General features: G+C 40.5%; 1 protein-coding gene across 4 annotated transcripts in view; it reads left to right on the top strand.

The window, feature by feature from the left end:
* The window catches only part of TTC39B (tetratricopeptide repeat domain 39B), a 159,744-nt gene that overhangs the window by 93,076 nt on the left and 43,144 nt on the right, over positions 1-23,524 (top strand). For all 4 annotated transcript variants that reach the window (XM_019664447.1, XM_019664445.1, XM_019664446.1 and 1 more), the window contains exons 2-5: positions 1,399-1,494; positions 16,406-16,516; positions 19,132-19,263; positions 20,246-20,322. In XM_019664447.1, the coding sequence (XP_019519992.1) occupies positions 1,415-1,494; positions 16,406-16,516; positions 19,132-19,263; positions 20,246-20,322 (400 nt within the window). In that variant the 5' untranslated portion in view covers positions 1,399-1,414. The remainder of the gene's footprint in view (positions 1-1,398; positions 1,495-16,405; positions 16,517-19,131; positions 19,264-20,245; positions 20,323-23,524) is intronic.

A 23,524-nucleotide genomic window follows, 5' to 3' on the forward strand; every position in this document is an offset into this window, starting at 1 on the left:
GGGGCCCTCTGGCATCTCAAGCCAGTTCTTAACCATCGCGCCACTCGGCCAGCCCGCGATGTGTACTCTTAAGGTGAGTGGAAGAGGGTGGAGATTGGCGATTCTGTTACAACACAGGGCGGGCTTATTCTTAAACTCTGTGGAAGTTTGTTTTTCTTGAGTGGACCTACCGCCACGTGTGTCTGTGGAGGTGGCTGTGGGTCAATGAAGGAGCCTAAGATTTTGTAAACCAAATTGGTGTCCACCTTCTCTGTCACTTCAGCACTCTGTTATATATATAATGGGAAATGAAGCTGTTTATTAAAAATAAGATTCCTTACAAAATACATGCCTTTTAATTCAAAAATTTATCCTCAGGAAATAATTAGGCAACTGCAAAAGGGGGTTATTACAGTATAATTTACAGTTGCAAAACATTGGGAGCAACTTCCATGTCCCAAAATGAGGACCGGACAATCAATTGTGTTAGTTCCATTCAGTAGAATACTGTGCAGACAGTAACTACAAAAAGCAACCCTGCATATATTGAGAAGAAAGGATTCAGGATAAATTAATGTTATAATGAAGAAGACCAGAACATGCACCCCAAAATACACCTCTTTGACATAAAAATTATCTTGAGCTGAAGGCAATTAAGAAACAGTAAAAGGCAGAAAAAGCTGTCCCTTTTTTTCTGCCTAAAGGCAGGAAATACATTATTTTACTGGAGACAGATACTTATCAGCCCATGGAATCTGCAAACAAATCTTGTTGAAGTCACCCTTATCTTCCTAGTTGCTTCTTCTCGCAGCCCAACTCCTTTGGCTTGCCAATTCTTCACAAATTTATTGTTTCTTGTTCTAAAGGGTATAAAAGCTTCCTGCTCTGTTCACTTTTTTGGGTCTTTATTCTGTCGAGAAGGTTCCTATGGACATGTAAAAATTCAATGAAATTTATATGCTTTTCTTCTATTAATCTGTCTTTGTCACTTTACTTTTTACTTTTTAGACCCAGCCAGGGACCTTATGAGGGTCGAGGAAAACATTTTCCTCCTCTACAATATTTTTTAATAAAATATAAAATATAGGTATAGATTTACTTGGGAAAGGATCTGGAAGGATATATACAAAGTACAATGCTATCTTTGGGTGGAGAACTTTGGGGGTGATTTTAGTTAATTTATTTTTTGTGTACTATAATAAAAAGAAAAATAAGTTTATTTTATTGAGGCTGTATTTCAGGAATGTTCATCATGTAACTGAGTAGAGTTTTGTTACTTGGTTTTCAAAATTGCTGAGAAATGGAGGTGAGATGTACTAAATAATTGAAGGTCTTGTGTTGTATACTTGAATTTATATGGACTTTTCCTATAAGACAGAGATAAAAACCTCACCCTGCCTTTTTTTTTTTTATTAACAGGCCTCCTCGTGCAGATATGGCAACAGGCAGTCATCACATTTCATCATTTCATACAAAACAGGCCTCTGGACAGCACAAATCATCTAATATGAGCAGGTCAGGAAGAGGGTGCGGGTGTTCCTGGGGGACCAGGGGAGAACAGTCCAACCCTTCGGTTAATTGTAATACTGATGTTAGAACAGAGCTCTGTATTTTACTAACCTGTGAAGTTGGGAGAGACCTGGACAGGTGTGTAGTGCCCATTATACAAATTAGGGAAAGAGACATGGAGCTGCCAAGGAGCTCAGTGAATAGGTGGCACTGTTAGATAAAAGCAGAAAAAACTAAATTCAACTTGTGGACATAGCTCCCTTTCTTTTTTATCTTAAAAATTTTTAACCATTTTATTATAAAATAATATAACCATATTGGTAAACATTGGAGAAAATAGAGGAAAGGAGAAACATAAACCATAATTATTATCACTTTAACACAGATTGCTAGAATTTTGGTATATTTCATTCCAGTCTTTTTCCTAGGGTTGTGTTTTTGGGTTTTTTTTTCTTCTATAGCTGAGCCATCCTGCTACCTGTTGGCAGCTCAGTAGCAGCTCAGCTCAGACTGGGAATTGAACCGCTGTTGTTCAGGGGTTGCACTCTTGAGCGAGCTTTTAACCAATTGGGGTACTTGGCCAGCCGGCAGGCTTGTGTTTTTTTTTATATGGATGTAACCATAGGGTTTTCATTGAATATTATATTATGACTATTTTTCTACTTATATTCTTCTCATATCCTTGGCTTAAAAGTGCATTTCAAGAAACATTCGTTGTAGAAAATTCAGGAAATGTAGAAAAGCACAATGGAGAGAATAAAACTGTATAACCAATACCATAACTTTTTTTTGTCATATATATAGAGATATTTTTTTTCTTAGTTGAGATCATATTAAATACACTGTTTAGTAACTTGCTTTTTAAAACTTAATATATCATGAAATTTTTCCTTTCCATTAAATATTTTTTATAATATCACATTTAATTGTTAAGTGCTGTTGCTTTCTTGCCCATTTTAGAATTAACTTAACCAGTTGTTTATTTTTAAACATATAAGTTGTTCCTTTATCAGTTTCTAAGGTAACTCTGTTACAACTATTTTTTTAGCGCCATGAAAAAATGCTTTCCATCCATCTCTAATATTTATTAAACATTAAATTATACAACAGAACTTTAGCATTTTGGATTTTGCATTTGAAATTTCAGCTATTTGTGAGTGTGTTCATGACACTCATGGACTTGGCAGTTGGTCTTAGGACTCATTTGTCACAATATAAGGAAGGGGTGCAATAATATGAAGATTGAGGAATGGAGAAGAAGTTGAAAATACTCTAAGGATCTTAAAGCATTTATTTTCCACATTCCTATTTTATTCCATATGTCTCTGCTCATGGAAACTTGAGCTTTCTTCAGAAATATATGTCCCTCCCTCAGAGTTATCCTCTGATCCATCTGATAGTTTCCTAGGTAACTACTGCATCAACATTTATAATGCTAAGTTTGAAAGCTATAATAAAATAGCTAAAAAATATATTGCTGAAAGCAGTAATAAATAAAGGGTATGATATTCAGAGATCGTTCTGGGCTGAATCTGTAGATGGGCAATCTTCAGTCTATATGTAGTTGTTGAAGTCATGAACCTCAGGTGCAATTTTCAAGAGAGCAAAACAAATGAGAAGAGAATAGAGGAAGGAACTTTTGGGAACATAGACACTGAAGGGATGGCTGAGGAAATGAGGGTTCAAACAGGAGCTGTGGAGATGTGTGTGAGAAGACTCCATGAGATGGTGGCTGTAAGATGGGCAAGGGGATTGAGCAGGAATTTGAGTTCTGGAATCTGGTAAAAAGAGCCAGGTGTTGCAGAGGTCTGCATGCATATAGGTTGAAAAGTATCCTTTACTTTTGTAGTTAGGTTCCAGAGACCTTTTCTTTGGAGGGTTTCAAGCAAGTTGGGGCAGGAGCCAGGCTCCAGTAGCTGAAGATGAATGGGAGGTGGGGGAAGTAAGAAAGTCAGTGTCAACTTTTTTTTGAAGCTTTCCCTGTGAAGAAGCGTGGAAGAAATTATGAGTAGACAGAAAACAAGATTGAGGGAAGTTATCTTTTTTCTTTTTTTTTTGCTGGTTTAACTTTAAATAGAAATGAGTAAGATTTATGGGTGCTTCTAAGTTGGAAAGGGGTCAGAAAAGAAGAGGATAAAGATATATAAAAGAAGTTCTGGCCAAGATGGCAGAGTAGGTAAATGCTGTGATTGCCTCCTCCCATGACCACATAAAAATAATTACAACTAAATTATAGAACAACCATCCTTAAAAAACACCAGAAGACAAGCTGAATGGAACTCCTGTAACTAAGGATATAAAGAAGCCACATCAAGATTGATAGGAAAGGTAGAGATGCAAAACATCTGGCCCCACACCCACATGTGGTGGTTAAGAATCGCAATAGATATCTCGGTTGTGCAATTCCCCCCTGAGGAGTGAGGGGTTCCAACCCTACACCAGGCACCCCAGCACAGGGCTCCAGTGCCGGGAAGAGGAGTCCCCATAATATCTGGCTGTGAAAATTAATGGCAATTCTGTCCAGCTGAGGTGGAGGGCTGCTGGAGTCCCAGGTGTTTACCCTACAGGACCTGTGCATGGACTTGGGTCGCTGATGGACACACTCACTCTGAGCTCCAGCGCTGGGCCAGCATCTCAAAAAGCTCCAGGGATATACAGGGAAGAATTTAATTGTCTGACTTCATGGCGAGTGTGGATGTAGCTCTGTCTGGGACAGAAGTGTTGGCAGGGGCCATTGTTCCTTTGCTGAGCCCTCGCGCCACACAGCCAGCAGATGCAGCCAGTAAATGTGAGTCTCCATCAAACTGGTTAACACGGCTCGCCCCACCCTGGTGATTCCCTGAGAACCCACCCCACCCAACTCATGCACAGGCCAGAACCTTGTCCAGTGACGGTTCCTCAGAAGTCGCAGGCCTCGGCCTGTGCTGCAGATTTCCCTAAAATTTCTCAAAGGTCCATAAACCCCAAAAGAGCAGCAGCTAGCCTCAGCATGCCCCATACCGCTTGCTTGGCTGCCCCCAGCCCAGCGCTAGTGGCAGCCAGCTTCAATTCACAGCAAACTCTCTACAGGCACCTCCAAGCCCAGCATAAGAACCGCAGATCATTTTGTAGCTCCTGCCAAGTGGCCCCCAGGCCAAGCACAGGCAGCAGCTGACCTTAGCCAGCATCAGAGATCCTTCACAGAGGCCCCAGAATCAACATACCCGGTTGCCAGCTTCAGACTACAATAGAGCACCAGCCAATTAGCTCCACAAATGACACACCCAAATGGTGGACTTAGCAGGCACCAGACTCTGCTGTAATGAAACCCACTGTGGGGTCAGCCCCAGGACAACAGCTCATCTGCTATAGTAACAAGAAGTCCTCATAGCCACTCAGCTTGAGGGTCAGTCCCTCCTATTGATGTGCCAACAACAGTCAAGATTCAACTACAACTGGAGGGCACACACAACACACACAAGTGACACCCCTGGAGCACCCGGCTCAGGTGACCAGAGAGATTGTGCCACTGGACTCCGCAGAACACCTACTACATAAGGCCACAAGGCAACTGGGAGATGTAGCAGATCTACCTAATGTATAGAAACAAACACAGGGAGGCAGCCAGAATGAGGAGACAAAGAACATGTCCCAAATGAACGAACAGGACAAAACTCCAGACAAAGAACTAAATGAAATGGAAGCAAGCAATCTATCAGATACATACTTCAAAAAACTGGTTATAAAGATATTCAGTGAAATTAGGGGAAGAGTAGATGAATTCAGTGAGAACCTACACAGAGATAGAAACCATCAAAAAGAACCAGTTGGAAATGAATAATACAATAACTGAAATGAAGAATACATTGGAATCAGCAGCAGATTAGATGGAGCAGAGGGTCAAATTAGTGATTTGGAAGACAAGGTAGCAGAAAATACCCAATCAGAACAGCAAAAAGAAAAAAGAAAAAAAAAAAAAGAGTTTACAGGGCCTCTGGGACAACATGATGTGTAACAACATTCATGTCATAGGGGCACCAGAAAGAGAAGAGAGCAAGGGATTGAAAACCTACTTGAAATAGTGACGGAAAACTTCCCTAACCTGGCGAAGGAAACAGACATAGAAGTCCAGGAAATGCAGAGATTCCCAAACAAGATGAACCCAAAGAGGCCCATACCAAGACACATCATAATTCAAACACCAAAGGTAAAAAACAAAGAGAATCCTTAAAATCAGTAAGAGGGCTGGCCGAATGGCGCGTTGGTTAATAGTTGGCTTGGGATGTCAGCTCTGAGCAGCAGGGCCTAAGGTTCAGATCCCACATGTGGGCCAGTGATGCTGCGCCCTCTACAGCTAAGACGGTGAACAACAGCTTGACCTGGAGCTGGGCTGCTGTGAGGCGACAGCATAGGCTGCAGTCCTGCTGCAGTGGGCTGCCGTAAGCTACCTGAATGGTTGGCAGCCGGTGTGAGCAGCTGGCAGCCAGCATGAGCTTGCAAGAGCTGCTGTGAGTGGCTGTCCAGTGACCGGCAACTGATCTGCCTCACCCGGGAAGAACGCAATGATAATACCAACATGGGCCAGAGAAGTGACGTCCTCCACAACTAAACTGAAGAAAAAAAAGAAGGACAGCAACTTGTCTGTTTCCCTTCCTTGATTCCCCAACACTGCTCCCCTCCCCCAATTCCCTAATAAAATCTTTAAAAAAAAAAAAAGCAGTAAGGGAAAAAGCAAGGGAGCCCTACAAGAGAGCTCCCATAAGACTGTTAGCTGATTGCTCAACAGAAACTTTGCAGACCAGAAGGGATTGGCATGAAATATTCTAAGTAATGAAAAGCAAGGACCTACAACCAAGATTAATCTACCCAGCAAAGCTATCATTTAGAAGCGAATGACAGATAAAGAGCTTCCCAGACAAGAAAAAGCTAAAGGAGTTCATCACCACCAAGGCAGTATTACAAGGAATCTTAGAGGGACTTCTTTAAGATGAAAAAAAAATAAAATGGTAAAACATATGAATATAAAAATGGCAATAACTACATATCTATCTACATTTACTTTCAATATAAATGGATTAAATGCTGTCTTCAAAGGAAAGGGTAGCTGAATGGATAAGAAAACAAAACCCTTACATATGCTGCCTACGAGAGATTCACTTCAGATCGAAAAACACACACAAACTGAAAGTAAAGGGATGGGAAAAAGATATTTCATGAAAATGGAAATGAATAAAAAAGAGCTGGTGTAACAGTACTTATAACAGACAAAATAGACTTTAAAACAAAGTTATAACAAGTGACAAAGAAGGACCCAGTAATCCCACTTCAGGGTATTTATCTGAAGAAACCTAAAACACTACTTCAAGGGGACATGTGCATCCATATGTTAATTGTTATAGTGACCAAGATGTGGAGGCAACCTGGGTGTCCATCGATAGAAGAATGGATAAAGAAGAGGTGGTAATATACACAATGGAATATTGCTTGGCCATGCAAGGGAATGGCTTCTTGCCATCTGTTGTGGCATGGATGGACCTGGACGGTATTATTCCAAGTGGAGTATGTCTGATAGAGATAGACAGATGCAATATGGTTTTGCTTATATGTGGAATCTTAACACACAAATTCAAAAATACAGAGAACAAACTGATGGTTGCCAGATGGGAGGGGGACTGGGAGATGAGTGAAAAGGTAAAGGGATTAAGAAGTACAGATTTCTAGTTATAAAAACAGTCACAGGGATGTAAAGTATACCATAGGGAATATAGTAAAAAAATACTGTAATAACTATGTATGGTGGGAGATGGGTACTACTTATCCAGGTGATCACTTTGTAAGTTATATAAATGTCTAACCACTATGTTGTACACTTGGAACTAATGTCATATTGAATGTCAACTGTAATTGAAAAACAAAAAAAAAGAAGCAAAAAAGCGCAAACAACCCCTCTGCCCCCAAGAAAAAATACTTAAAGGAAGAAATGGAGGGGAGAAGTTAGAAATTATTTAGAGGCATAGTCAAGTATATAAGTATTTGCAGATATCATAGCCTCTTTCTTTTGAAAAATTAAACAAAAATTTCTACTGTGTGCGTTTTATTCAGCAGGTGTTTTAATGCATTTATAAAAACCAGCCCTTATAAATGTATTGTGAAGCAGCTTAAAAGGACATCTATAAAGTGGAACAAAGCTTCACACAAGTATGTGGGTAGTTAGACGGGACAGAACCAAACAGCACCCTACCTAATGTATTACTCCTCCTGACTGCACTCCAGAGATACCAAGTGTATTGGCCTCGCAACCCAGCGGTGTGAGGCAGTCCAGTGGGGCGCTTTGGTCCCTATTTAACAAATCTGAAATCCTGGATATCAAGTGACATACCCACGGTGCCACAGCCAGGCAGTGGTTGGATTGTAACCTGATGTTCTGTCTTCTCATTTCCAGGCCGCTGTACCTTTCACAAACTCATTTACCTTCCTGGTTAAATCCCTCTCATTTGTTTAGTCTTACGGTGTTTTAACAACCCTGGTTTCTTTTGATTGTTCTTCAACCTGAAAGAGCCAGGAGAGAATCTTCCCATATAAGGATCCTGCTCTCCAGAGGAGTACATGGCTAACTATAATGCCTTGCAACTCTGAAATTCCTTGAGTTCGAGTTTATTGCTAGTGTCCTTACAGGGGCCCAGGGACACAGAGTTTCAGCCATTTGTATAATAGGTTCTGTGTTTAGCACTTCACACCTGCTGACACTAAGAAGCAGCTGTGTTAAGGTCAGTCCTGGAAAAATGAGGAAAGACTTTCTACCCTGGCCCAGAGCTTTCCCATCACCTTCTTGTACCACAGGTCTTTATTATTTGAGAGACATATTTGGACTTCAAAAAATGTATTTTTCCGTGGGAAATGTTATAATGACAAGGTTATCAACTTTAAAGCCTCTGAGACAGTCCTCTTGGTCTAATTGAGAAATTTGTCAAAAGCAGGAAGCAGTACAGGGCTCTAGGGTCTCCACTTAAAGGGATGGAGACCAAGCCTTTCATAGGCTTTTTAATCCTTCGCTCCCCAAGCCTAGATCGTCAGCTCAGCGTGGCTCAGGCCATGGGCAGTTTTAGTTCCTTTATGAAGGTTGCACTGGAGAATCCCAGAGCTATGCACTGAGTTCTGGTCACCCAGGAGGCCAAGTTCCAGAGACTGTGTAGTGCGATGAGGGTTTCCAATGGCTAAATCATGAAGGTTATGGTCAAATTTTGACTAGGGGCTTGTGAGAGAAGAGGTAACCCTCTCTCTCGGATTGGTTAATAAAGAACAAAGGATAGAGGGAGTTATTGTTTAATGGGGAATAGAGGGTTTCAGTTTGGCAAGATGAAAGAGTTCTGGAGATTGGTTGTACAACAATGTAGATATATTTAACACTGCTGAACTGTACACTTAGAAAATGGTTAAGATAGTAAATGTGGTGTTATATGTATTCTACCACAATTAACGAAAAGTAGAAAAAAGAATGCCCAGACTTACAGGGTTCAGCCTAGACTTCTTTGACCTCCTTGTTTCTCTTAGAAGGGTACTAGGTACATTCCGCAGCGGTTAAGATGGCTGTGCCATCCACTCTTGGAAAGATCCCTCCTAGTTTAGGAAGGAAAGCAAAGGGGCTGTGCTCAGAAGAGTGAAGGCACGGTTTTTGTACGCATCTCACCTTCTTGCTGTACTTAACATTTTATTCCTTCTTGCTGCTTCCTAACTCATTTCGCATTAGCCTAAGGAGTGTCTGCTTCGTTGCTTTTGGTTGTCCAGCTTCTTCACAAGTAGCATAAACCAGAGGTTGTTGCCAGTCTTTGCCAAATAGCAGCCATTTCAAAGTGAGTTAATTTTATTAGAAACCTTTTGGGCAATGCTAAATCACTACCATACCAATGAGATATTCAAGAGCAGCTCATTTTAATTGTACTTATTAACAAATCAGGACAGAAGGCAAAAGCATTAAAGCACAAGTAATTTAAAGGAATTTGATATCATGTTTGGGCTTTGTAGACTAAGTGCTTTTTAAGAAAAATGGATAAAAACCTCACTCTTCCTGTTAATTAACGGATCTACTCAAGTAGACACGATGTGAAGTACCGTGGCACCATAGGAGTAGCTCTGGTCCAGAACCCTGCTTTCCTCTTTGGGTCTTAAGGATGAGCACATAATTCACCTGAGGAGAGACTAGCCACTTTCTAAAAAAATTAGTTTTAGGTATACAAAACAATGTAATAGTTAGACATTTATACCCCTCACAAAGTGATAACCCCGTAATCTACTACCCCTCTGACATCATATATAGCTGTTACAATTCCACTGACCTATTCCCTATACTGTTCTTCACATCCTGTGACTCTATATATACTAAATTATAGTTGACATTCATTATTATTCAGCTTCAGCTTCAGTTTCAGGTGTACACTGCAGTGGTCAGGCATCTACACCGTCCATGAAGTGGTCTCCCTAATAAGACAAGTGCCCATCTGACACCCTACAAAATCTTTACATTATTGATTGTATTCCCCAAACTGTCTTTTGTATCCCTGTGGCAATATTGTAGTTACCAATTTATGCTGTCTAATCACCTCCCCTTCTCCCTCATCCCCGCCCCCTCGCATCTAGCAATCCTCAGTTTTTCCTCTATATCTCTGAGACTGTTTCTGATTAGTTTGTTCATTTATTCAGTTCTTTAGATGCCACATATAAGTGAAATCATATGGTATTTTTCTTTCTCTGTCAGACTTATTTTACTTAGCATAATGTTCTCTAGTTCCATCCATATCATTGCAAATGGTAAGATTTTATTCTTCTTTATGGCTGAGTAATACTCCATTGTATAAATGTACAATGGTTTCTTAATCCATTTGTCTACTGATGGGCATTTTGGTTGTTGCCATGTCTTGGCTATTGTGACTAGAGGAGACTAGCCACCTTTATTCTTTTCGGAAATAATAGTATTTACCTAATTCCTTTAGTGCATTATTAGTAGCATTTTTACCTTGTGTTATTGTTTGTGTTCCTCATAATAGCAATGTTAATACCTGTTGTATAGGCATTGTCATGTCCTCATATCCTTTTTACAGATGAGGAAACAAACTTGGAGAGGTTAAGTGCCATGCCTAGAATTCTCACCTTCTAACACAGCCCAACATAGATTGTGAACTTACTGGGTCCTTCCTCTATCTTGGGTCATTAACGAGAAGTTGTACCAGGAGTCTGCATAGCCTGGCTATTTAGCCGTAGGTCTTCTGAGCCTCTAGATGCTACACAGCTGAATTGATAGACCTGAGGCAAGGTGGCCTGAGCTCTTGAGGGCAGGGAGATCTGGGGTCCTCAGTGCAGACAGGATCTTGGATTTTCTTGGGAAGAACCCTGGATACTCTCACACGTGTCAGTAAAGTGCTCTGAAGAGTGAGCTCAAATCCTGTACCATCCTGTGCCTACAAATCCTGTGTGTAGTTCTTGCTTTGAAAGCACTGTCTTTTTTTTGGCCTAGGTCTAGAGCCAGTTGAGATATCGGTGAAGGGGTCAGATCTATAGAGATCAAACTCTGAACCTTATTATTCTTAAAGACCATCTTGGAGGACGTACCTTAGATACATGGAGAAATGGGCTTTTGACATACCCCTGGATAAAATTTGGGCCCTAAATTGCACGTGTCCCTGGTGAGGATGGTGGTGGTGGTGGTGGTGGGTAGAGCCGGTCCTACGTAGCTCACTGCACTGTGGAGAGCATTGACTATTATGAGCCCTCTTTCCATATCGGAAAAGGGCTGGACCACTCATGCCCCCCCAGGTTTTCTTTCTAATTTACCAGTCAGATAACTCCTTTCCCAGGGGAGGAATAAGAGTGGAGAGAGTCCAGGCATGTTCCTCTACTAAAGCCCCCTCAGGTAAATCTGAGGAGTGGGAGGAAAAGCTCGCCCCTCACAGTTGCTGCCTTATATAATAACTCATCTGGGAGTTTCCTGGGTAGCTACTGTAACATTTTCCACTTACGTCAACATTTATAATGCTTACCTATCCTTAGTTGAAAAACTGATTATTATTGAGCCTTTATTACATAGGAGTGGATTTAAAATAAGTTCATACTAGAGATACTTGTAGACAATTCTAAAATGTTAATAGCTGTTCAATTGGGTGTGCAATTATTTTAAATAATTGATTTTATCAAGTAAAGGAAGCCGGTGAGAATGTAAGAAGTAATTTAGTGAAACTCCGAAGTATAGTATTGTCATATATTGGTTTTATAGACTTCTATTCATTTTAACACAAATCATACAAACCCCCTCTCTATCTATTAATCAACAGGTCTCATGAATTGGATATGGTAATAGTAGGTCATCAAATTTTAAGCAAAATGCAGAGAAACTTTGCCAGGTCAGAAACTATGAGTGTGTATGTGGTTCTTATTAGGTGAGGCTGGGCATTCTTGGAGAATTATACTAATTCCTCAGTATATGTACTGCTTATACATTTTACCTGATTTTTAGAACTACCTTGTAAGGTAGTAAGAGCAGGCTTGACTATCCCTGTCTTACAGATAAGGAAACTGAAACTTAGAGCGCTAATGTGATTGTTCAAGTTTACAGAAGGAAACTGAAACTTAGAGAGCTAATGTGATTGTTCAAGTTTACAGAGTGGGGAAGTGGTGGAGACAAGACTTTTCTCTTTGTTTTTCTTTAAAACATTACTTTTGTGTTGTAATATTAAATAAACCAGTTTTCATCATAAAAGTAGAACAAAGTTTAAATAATTTGCAAAGAGGAGAAAAAAGTCATCAGTGATCTCTACCCAACGCAAGTCAGTGTAAAAACCAAATCTTCAGGTAAATAATTGAAATGGCATTGGGAGTTGAGATCGTTATCTGGGACCACAGTGTCCATGGAATCAGTACGTAGGGAAATCTTTGATTACGGCTCTTGGGGCAAAGAGGATCCTGGGCCCCCGAATAAAGTAGAATCTTTCTCTGGATGCACTTAGCAAAGAATACAGAATTCCTATTTTCCCATCTGTTCCCTTGATCCATAATATCCCTCCTCTCCCCTCACCACACACATATCCTCAAATTGTCACAAATAGTAAAATCCTGACATGTTGATTATCTTACAGGGAATATAACCTTTATGCCTTCGTTTCTCCTGCACACATTCTCAAATGGGAGGGCATTTCAAAGATGAGGCAGGGTCTCAGGGAGGTTAATGACTTTCTGAAGGTTACGTGACTAGAGAACAGCAGTGCTGACTTCTGATTTTCAGTCCAGCAATTTTCATTACATCATGTCAGGCTCGAGGAGGATGCCATATTGATGAGCCTCTTGCATGATACTTGACTGTTTTTCAAAAACATGCTCATCACTGATCTGGTTAGACAGGTGTGGCGGGGCTGAGCAGAAGAGTTTGAACTTTATGTGGTTGATGTGGGCGGCCATTTTAGTTTCTTAACCTAAGGAAGCAGTATGATTGAATACCTTTTTAGGAAAAGTAGTGTGAGCACGGTATCCAGGATGAATTAAAGCAGAATTAGTGTTATTTGGGAACTTGTTGGGCCCATTCCAGGCCTACTGAGTCAGGAACTCTGGTGGTGGGGCCCAGCAGTGTGTTTTAATAAGCCCTCCAGGTCAGTCTAATGCAAGCTGACATGTGAGAACCACTGAATCAATGCTGTAACAGTCAAGAAGGCATTCTTGGAGACTGTTTTCAGAATTCAGACTTGAAGTGATAAGAGTCTCAATTAATGTGATGGCAGTGGAAATGGAGAGAACATCTTATTCTAAGAAATGTTTGAGAAGTTCTAGTCAAGATTCAACTTGCTCTCTTGGTTATTCCTTGCAGAACATGTGGTAGTACTGGTATTCTGGAGGAGGGAAGGTCTTAATTTCATGTGATCATATTAGTAAACTGCTTAGAAGGGTTGAGTTTACTGTGTTTGGAGGTGCTGAGCTCCCACTTTTATTTGCCCCTGTTAGCTGGGGCATTTATGTGCTCCTCCTATGTGACAGAGTGTGGCCCGCGGAGATGCAGAGGTGGTGGTCTGTTTGCCAAGGGGACCAGTACATGTTCACAGCCCATTTCCTTGTGTTAAAAGATGAGCTGTAACTTGGGAGAGCTGGCAGGAGTGAAGATTAAAGAGAACAAGTGAGGGGTAAAACTGGAAAACATAATAGTTGAAGGGAAGGGATGATTAGAAAGGGCATAGAGATTTCTGAGCTAAAATTTCCTTTTGTTCTTAGAATAAAACCTATCCTCTCTGCCACTATGGTTTCTGGTTTCTTCCTGCTTTCTGTCCTCATTTTCTCCCAATTTCTGCCTTTCTCATCACATTCCCAGCTGCGAATCTCCCCCTGTTCTCTCAGCCTAGATATTCCCATGGCTGGCTCCCTATTACAGCACTCAGAGGTCATCCTTTGGAGAACTTTCCATGACCACCCTCATTAATGTTGGGCCCCACCCCACCCACCTTCCCAAACCGGATTCTCTCCCAGACTATTTATCCCAATCTGAGATGATTTTAGTCTGGTATTCTTGTTTAAGTCTGCACTCTCTACCCCAGGAGAATGAAAGCTCCTTGAAGTGCCCGAGATCCTATGTGTCTTTTATTGTTATATGTTTATTGTTGTTTTCCCAGCCCCTAGAAGGGTGCCTGGCTTGTAGGTAGAGCTCCATAAACTCTAGTTGAATGAGTTCTACATAGAGATTTGATTGGGGTGGCAGGGGGAGGATTAGGAAATGTGGGTAAAATGTGTCTGTAGACACCAGGCACCACATGTTGGCTAAGTTGCATGGGGTAATAGAGGCGAAACAGGATAAATCCCAGAGATGTTTAGGAAGTAACACTGACCAGATTTGATGATGGATTGATGGGAGGTATCAAGGAACTTTCTAGTGAAAAATCTTCCTGAGGGAGGTTTGTAAACTCATAGCATTCATATTTGACCTCTTCATTTACTGGAAACTTAAGGGCAAAGCAGTTTTGTATTAGTCAGGGTTCTCCAGAGGAACAGGACCAATAAGATATATAGATGATGAGATTTATCATGGGCATTGTCTCATGTGATTATGGAGACTGAGAAGTCATACAACCTGTAAGCTGCAGAACCAGGAAAGCTAGTTGTGCAATTCAGCCTGAGTCTGAAGGCTCAAGAACTGGAAGCAAAAGAGATCAGAAGATGGATGTCCTAGCTCAAACAGAGAGACCACATGAACTCATCCTTCCTTTGCTTTTTGTTCTATTCTGGCCCTCCACGGGTTTCATGATGCCCACCCATGTTGAGGAGGGCCATCTGCTCTACTCAGTTCACCAGTTCAAAGGCTAATCTCTTACCCTCACAGACACACCCAGACATAATGTGTTACCCGCTGTCTGGACATCCCTTAGCCCAGTCAAGTTGACAAAAAATTAGCCATCACAAATCCTTAGCTCTTCAGCTACCCCTCCACCAAGAGCTTGTCTCATTTCTGCACTGCTCTAGAAGACAGGCGCCTTCAAGCTCTAGGCGTGAGGAATTCTCTGCTTCTACCCAGATCAGCTCTACCCACCCACCTACCCACCCATCCACCTGCTCAACAATATTTATTGAGTATGTACTATGTTCTAGATACACCAAGGGCACTGATGGCACAGCAATGACTAAAACAATCTCCTTGCATTTATGTCCTGAAGAGGGAAGATAAAGGCAAATATGTCCACAAATACTGCCTGGGATACTTTGGATGGTCATAGGTGATATGGAGCAAACAAAACAGTGAGACAGGATGGGGTGTGGTCAGTGAGGCAGCTCTGAATTGTTGCTTCTTAAGCTGAGATTTGAATAACGGAAGGAACCAGCCATGAGAACTCTTGGGGGCAGAGGGTCTTTCCCTGTAGAACCTTCAGAACCCATTTCTGGTAGACGAGTGACTGGTGAGATTTTGTTTGCATGAAAGAATGAATTTAGAGACGTTGGAGGCATGGAAATTAAACTGACATTACTTTTAAATAAATAATTGTACTGCTTGCTTATTTATGTACTGAAACATTTTCTTATTGAAAATTGTTATACAAAACATTGCAGAGATAGCTCTAGTTTTACAGAGCAAAATTTCTATCAGTCGTAAATAGCAGGTGATTTTCAAAAGAAGGTAAAATCAGGACTCTCACAGAGATGTAGAAATGAACACATGTTGACGACTTAACTCATTAATCAATGAGGGAACTAGACAGCTGTTATAACAGATTCAAAGGAGAAATGAAAACAGCGCAAATTTATATGGAGTAAAGGAATGAGATGAATGTGCAAATTCAGACACTAGCTTCTCCCATTCTGGAGGGAAGTCAGTTGAACCTCTGTGGGCCAGGACAGAATTGACCTGTCTACAGACAACAATTATTTTGCATTGCTATCAGTCATTTACATTTCACAGAGTGGTAAGATAGCTGCCATAGAATCAAAAGCAAATAACCTGGAGGGGTTCCCTCTAGACAGTGCAGTTTTCCACTGAAGCACATTTTTTCCCTCCACCTAATCAAACTAAAACAAAATAACCTCTGTTCCCCCCTTGAATAAAAGTACATAGTTCCTAATACTTGTGGTCTTTGGAGTGATGGGAGAGTGGGATAGCGGAGGACGACTGTCATTTATTCTATGCTTGCTATGAGCACTGAGCATTATTTGTCATTTATTCCATCTTCACAGTAGCTCCGTGAAGGGTGGTGGCGTTCCCATTTTATAGATAAGAAAGTCAGCTCCAGAGGTTCAAGACACTGCTAGCTAGTGGCAGAGTTAGAATTCCAGACTGTCTTTCTATCTCCAAAGTATGATATAGAAAGACACACACACACACACACACACACACACACACACACACACACACACTCTCACTCTCACTGTGACAACTTGCTAATAATAAAAGCTGTAAAAATTCTGTGGTTTTTTTTTTTATCTTCAGGTCAGCATCAACCACGATGGATCTCAAGAGTGGCCTGGATGAATGTGCGGTAGCATTGAACTTATTTCTAAGTAACAAATTTACAGATGCCTTAGAATTGCTTCAACCATGGTAATTTCTTTAAGTAAAAATATTTTTTTTTCAGATTTTTTTTATGGTTCTGCCTTTGATGTCATGCTTGTCAGTTAATTTATCTGTATTTCCACCTGAATATTTGGTTGAGACCCCTTACTGTTGGTTAGTTTTAATATCCAGTTAAGAAATCTGCCTTTTCAACTTTAATCAGTAGAAAATTTGATTTCTTCTCATATTTTAATTTCTATACTTGTTCAAATAATGTCATTTATGTAGTTTTGTGGAGCTTTATTTTTTATTTTCTTCAGTGAAATATGTTTATGGATGTTCCTCTTATCTTACACATAACTGAGAACAGTTTGCTTTGAAATGGGGATGGGAAGAACTAGAATAGGGTAATCTCAAAAGCTAAAAAAAGGTAAGATAATTCAGATATTGTTGGGATTCCCTATTTATGTGATTAACAAGTTAACTTAATTTCAACGAATAGTACCTGTTAATGTATAAACTGTAGCAGCAAAACCTGTGCTCGGCCTTCTTACTAGGCCTCCCTGTGACCACAGTCCCCAATCCTGCAGTATGACTGTACCTTGACAGGAATTTATTCTTCCATTGTGCCTTCAAACCCTAGCAGTGCACTAGGCCTCATGTAGTAATTTCCCAGAAGGTTAGTTGGGCACAAAAGTGGGAATCTCATTTCTTTGAGCAATCAATACCATGACGAGGCTTTGGTCCTGGACTTTGAATCGTGGAAATTAACTTATCTACTGAGAAGCTGCTGTGTTAATTCTATTAAGATTTAGAAGAACTTGATCAAATAGCGTTTCAGAGGTTAGGAACAGATGGTAAAATAGATGGTGAAGCCCATAGCCGAAGGAAATTGTCCAGTGTCGTCTCCCACACTCGTCTCATAACCTCAATCTTACTGTCTCCTGCCTTTTTTCCCAGTGATTCCTCCATCTCTCCGTCTTCTCTCTACCTCCCTCTGTTTGCCTTCCTTCCTTTGTCTCACCTCTCAGCCTGTATGCTGTCTCCTGTGTTTTTATTCAAATAAGTCCTTTTTTTCTCTGCCAGTGACAGCCAGCTGACATAATCATAGAACGAAGATAAATGATTTCGTCTTGTATTTAGTGGAGTTTTATATTCTCTGATCCTTATGCATGTTTCACTCTTAAATGTACGTTTTTCCTACTTGAATACATTTTTCCTTGTGGAGGAAACTGGTTTAAATATGAGGTTTAACACTGCAAGCACTGATTAACGTTAGGCTGCTCTTATTCCTTGCAGTTCTTTTAAACAGCCAGTGCCCTCACTGTTCAGGGCAAACTGCAAATTACCAAAGAATGTTTAGATTATTTTCATGGGGGAAAAGAATAAAGTGGCTTTCATTTGTTTTGTGCAGCAGCAAGCTGTTGTGTATTATATTTGAGTTAAAAACAAAACTGATTTTTTTTTTTAAAGATTTTGGGGAATTGGGGAAGGGGAACAGTGTTGGGGAATCGGGGAAGGGGAATAGACAAGTTGCTGTCCTTTTGTTCTTCAGTCTAGTTGTGGAGGACATCGCTTCACTGGCTCATGTTGGTATTATCATTGCGCTCTTCCCGGGTGAGGCAGTTGTTCGCTGGCCATTGGATGGCTGCTCACGGCAGCTCATGAAAGCTCATGCCCGTTGCCGGCCAGCCCCACTGCAGCCTACGCTGTCGCCAGTGACTCACAGCAGCCCAGCTCCAGGTCGAGCTGTTGTTCACCATCTTAGCTGTAGAGGGCGCAGCGTCACTGACCCTCATGTGGGATCCAAAACGGGGTCCTGCTTCTCAGAGCTGGTGTCCCAAGCTAACTCCTAACCAATGTGCCACTCAGCTGGCCCCAAACTGTGATATTTTAAATCTTATAAGTAATTCGTATAATTTAAGAAGTTTTGAGAAAGTGATGGTGAGTTTTCACAGCCTGAGAATCTGAGATGTCTGCCATACATTAGGACTAATTGACCTTAAGAATCTATAATAAGTAATTCTCACTGATGATTTGATAATTTGAATTATCAAGAACTTTAATCAGGAATATCAGGTAATGGAATTAGGTTTGATATGGAGTCTGAAATGTACTTTTGTCAAGGCCCTTTGTGGCTGTTATATTGCAAAAGTCTTGCTTTCTCTTGGCCTCTGGCGGGGAGAAGACAGGGGACTATTTTAAAGGAGACTTCATCTTTCAAAAAACATATCAGAATTTGTCTGTCACAAAATATATTTCCAGTGATTTTTACTTTATCATATTATTCAGAGCTGAAGATAGTACACTACCCATTGTGCAACTGGGAAAAATTGGTTTGCTTTGCAACATTTCCTAGGAAATGAATTGGCAGGCTGCCCCCTTGTGCTGAAACAGGGAAAAGCATCTTGTCTCATTTCTGCTTCAACTTGGAATGTTTTGTGCTGCCTGTGTGGGCTTAAATGGAAAGTCCTTGCTACTTGAGTTTTTTTAGGGCCTGTCTTCCACAATCTGTATTATTTCAGTTCTTGTGGGAAAAGAGTAAAGATTATCCCTGTGAAAGTTAAGACATGCATTTATTAGGATTTCTCGGGATTCCTATCAGGCAAGACCCAAATACTTTTCAGCTGTATTGAAATGTGCTAATTTTCTGTTGCCCCCAGGGCTAAGGACAGCATGTACCATGCCTTGGGCTACAGTACCATCGTGGTGTTGCAGGCCATCATGACCTTTGAGCAACAGGACATTCAAAATGGCATCTCTGCCATGAAGGACGCCTTACAAACCTGCCAAAAGTATGAACCCAGTCATTAAATGCTTGTGATATGATTGCAAACCTTTATGCCTGTGTAACAAAATGAGTGCAGTTTGGCTCCCCGAGAGCTCTGTTGGAAGTTGGCCACCGCCGTAGAAAAGGACTTGAGCCTCAGAGCTTTTCATGGCCTCATGTGGTTTTATGTAATAGAGACGAAAAATAAATTCCTGTTAGGAATTATAGTATGATTCTCACACAGGCATCTGTACCTTCCGCTTTTCTTTTCGGTAACGAGCTGACAGAGAATGGCGGAGGGAGATTTCAGTGGGGTTCGCAGCGAGCGTTTCTCAAAGGGTCTCACTGTGGTGGGTGAGTTTGGGTACTGCGAACGAGGCCAGGCCACGCAAGGCACGTTCTTCTTTTTATGTGGGAGATGCTGCAGCTTCAGAAGGGAATGCTTTATTTGTTTAAAAAATGACGTAGTTCAACACTCTGGTTGGTGAAAAGGAGGTGGATTTTCCATTGTATTTTAATCTTTGCTCTGGGTGTATATGAAGACCCTAGCAAAAGCTTTGAGATATATTGGTGAATTCTAACAGTGGTGAAATTATACCCTTCTATAATTATGTGGCAAGCCCCACAAATGAAGAGAGAACTGCCACATATTGCACTTGAAATCCATTCTTTACCTGTGGTGAATCTTAACCACAGAAATACAGATTTCAACCATAGGGATCAGGGAAAGTGCTTGGCAGGGTCAGTAAGCGCTGTTTGCGAGGGGTTGTCCGCTCACATGTTCAGTGAGCCGGGGTTGAGTGCCATAGCGTACCCGCACAGTGCGGGGCGATGTGGGTGCCATGTGGAAATGGATGGTCTCTGCCCTACAGACTTTAGGGTGGAGAGTTCTGCCGTGGTGACTCGTTGGTGTGACTGTGAATGGATGTCAAATGAATGTCGAATGAATATCAAATGCAAATGAGCTGAGCCTAATTTATTGTTATTTTTTTTCTTGTTCTATGCAGATATAGGAAAAAATGCACGGTTGTAGAATCTGTCTCAAGTTTTCTTTCTAGAGGATCATTGGAACAGATGACTGAAGGTAAGAGATATTTAAAAGATTAAGTTTTTTCCTTTCTTTGAAAAATTAAAATGTGACCATGCTCATAAAATCCAACACTTAAATGTATCATATAAAGTAAATGGAATGTCTTTTTTCTCTTCCCCATCATACCCTCCAGAAGTAACCATTATTAATAGTTGGTTTGAAGCCTTGCAGATTTTTCTGTGTACATATATAAGCATACATATAAGTACACATAGGGTTTTTGTAGTTGTTCATGTATTGTTTACTTTTTGCAAGCATAGAATTACATGATACATATTGTTCTACAACAAGATTTTTCATGTTAATGTTTTCCCATGTCAATACATGTAACTTGTACTTCATTCTATTTAATTGCTATGTAGTATTCCGTTGGGTGGAGGTACCGTAAATTACTTACTTGCTTTTTCTCTACTCAAGGACAGTTGCATTGTTTTTATTTTTTCACTATTATAAACAATGCTGGCCTAAAATTCTTGTACATTTATAAAAGTGGAATTATTGGAAATGAGGATTTGCAAATTGATAATATTTATAGGTACTGCCTATTTTTTCTCCAAAGAGTTAGGTCAGTTTATATTTTTACCATCCACGTATGAGAGGTTGTGTTTTTCTACAAGCTACTGAACTATTTTTCAAAGTAAAAGTAATTTGATCCCTTTAAAAACAGTGATGATGTTTCACAGTATAGAAGATGTTTGGTTTGTGGACATTTGAGAATATTCAAGAATCCAGGAACAGCTAGCTATAGCACCTGATGAGATGGATGGGAAGAAATGACTCCTTTGCTGTCAACTATTTCATGTTCCCACTGAGATTAGGGCAGCGGTTCCATGATCGGCTCTGTTTTATAAGTGTTACACTCTAGTCAGAATTGTTTACAAGAAGAGAGCATTCAGATATCCTGCAGAAGAGAAAATAATGTCCTTCAGATGTGGCCGTTGCAGAATTAAGTTTCTGCCATCCAAGGAGAGTGTGTGCCTGTATTGTCGTCGGCAGACTTACTCTCTTAAAGAGGTAACACGAAACGGTAGCAGTAGCTGTGGCGAGAGCAATTCTGGATACACTGTCAGAGTCATTCCTAGTCTTCAGACCATTTTTGAATGTGTTTTATTATGAAGTTTTGTTTATTTGGGTAGAAGGAGCATTATCATCAACTTGTTGTAGACATTGGAGAATTTGGGAACATTTGCGTTATGTGAGGCTAGGGGACTGCTTCCAGGAGAGGACTAGGACTTGTTCCAAAAGGATATGTCATGGGCCTTGAGACCCATATGGAACAGAATGGCATTTCATCGGTCACTCCAGGCAGCTGAAACCCATCTTCTTTTTCTCCAGTAACTGACCTGTAAGAACCCATAAACATTTATCCCCTTGATTTTTGGGTAGAATGTCTTTCTATTTTCCATCTTTGGACCATTTATGTCAATTGGCCCCAGTAGTCCCAAAGTCCACTAAAGTACGTCAATGGGAAATTAAATAGGTCGCAAAGACATCTGACCCTCTCAATTATATTCTCCCTTTTGTTTCCTCTATACAGTTTCTCTCCAGTGGTCCATTGCCCCCTGCCTCCCTTTTTCTTTGAAATGAGAAAGCTGACATTTGAGATTTTTTTACCTTAGTTTTGGGAAGAATAATATGGTATTTTTGGTGTAAGTATAAACAATAATCATAAGAATATTTCAAAAATAATACTGATAATGCCCCATTTTTAAAAAGCACTCTGTCTATATCAGACACTGTCATTGGTGCTTTACTTAATATTATTCAATCTAATCTGTGTAATCTCCTTTTTATAGATGAGGAACTAAAGTTCAGAGAAATTAAACGCATGATCCCAGATTACCCGCCCAGGAGAGCAGGGCTGCCTTTCCCTTTAGTTCTTTCCACTGTACCCCAAACATTCTCCTGGAGGCATGTAGAAAAGGGCACAGAATGTGTCACCCATGGATGAGGGAAATGTTGAATTGTTCCTATGTTAGACATCTTGAAAATAGAAGGTACTGTGTTCTTATCTTTTTATTATGCCTTTGGACATAGCACTTTAGAAAATCTGGAATAGGTAGAAAATTACTTTTTACTAAATATTAAAAAATAAACAACAGTGAGATACCACTGCACACTTATGAGAATGTCCAGAAACCGGAACACAGACAACACCCAGTGCTGGCAAGCACATGGAGCAAACAGCAGGAAGCCTGTTCATGCTGGTGGGAATGCAAAGCAGTGCAGCCACTTTGGAAGGTAGCCTGGCAGTTTTTCACAAAACTAAACATGCTGTTGCCATAAAATCCAGCAATCGCTCTCCTTAATATTTACCCAGAGGAGCTGAAACTTATGTCCATACAAAATCCTGCAAATGAACGTGTATAGCAATTATTCATAATTGCCAAGACTTGTAAGCAACCAAGATGTCCTTCAGTAAGTGATTGGATAAAATAAACTGGGGGGCATCCAGACAATGGAGTATTACCTATTTAACACTAAAAAGAAATGGTCTGTCAAGCCATGTAAAGGCATGGAGGAACCTTACATGCATATTACTAAGTGAAAGACACCAATCTGAAAAGGTTGCACAGCATATGATTGCAAGTATGTGACATTCTGGAAAAGGCAAAACTATGGAAACAGTAAGAAGTTTGGTAGTTGCCAGGAGATCAGGTGGAGGGATGAATAGGTGTAGCTGGAGATTTTTAGAGCAGTAAAAATACTCTGTATGATACCATGATGGATACATGTCATTATACGTTTGTCCAAACACAGAGAATGTGCAACACCATGAGCGAATCCTAATGTGAATCATGGACTTCGGGTGATTATGATGTTTCACTGGAGTTTCATCAGTGTAACAAATTTATCACAGGGTGGAGGGGAGGGTGGGGTTCTTGACAGCGGGAGAGGCTGTGCATATGTGGGGGCAGGGGGAATACAGGAAGTATCTATACCATACCCTCAATTTTGCTGTGAAGCTAAAATTAAAAGTGCTCTAAAAAATAGTCTTAATTAAAAAATATTAAAAATAAATTAATTTGTGACTAGCCTATTCTGAAATATCGGTTTATTTATACTTTTATATCTAAAGGTGTGTTTAGCTAACAGTCCAGTGCATAATGCATGTATGTCCTTCAATGAACTAAGGAATTTATCATTAATAAGATGTCCTGGTAGGTACCTACTCATAAATGACAAATGACTACTC

Source organism: Hipposideros armiger, unplaced genomic scaffold, assembly GCF_001890085.2.
Source record: "Hipposideros armiger isolate ML-2016 unplaced genomic scaffold, ASM189008v1 scaffold_422, whole genome shotgun sequence".
Classification (NCBI taxonomy): domain Eukaryota; kingdom Metazoa; phylum Chordata; class Mammalia; order Chiroptera; family Hipposideridae; genus Hipposideros; species Hipposideros armiger.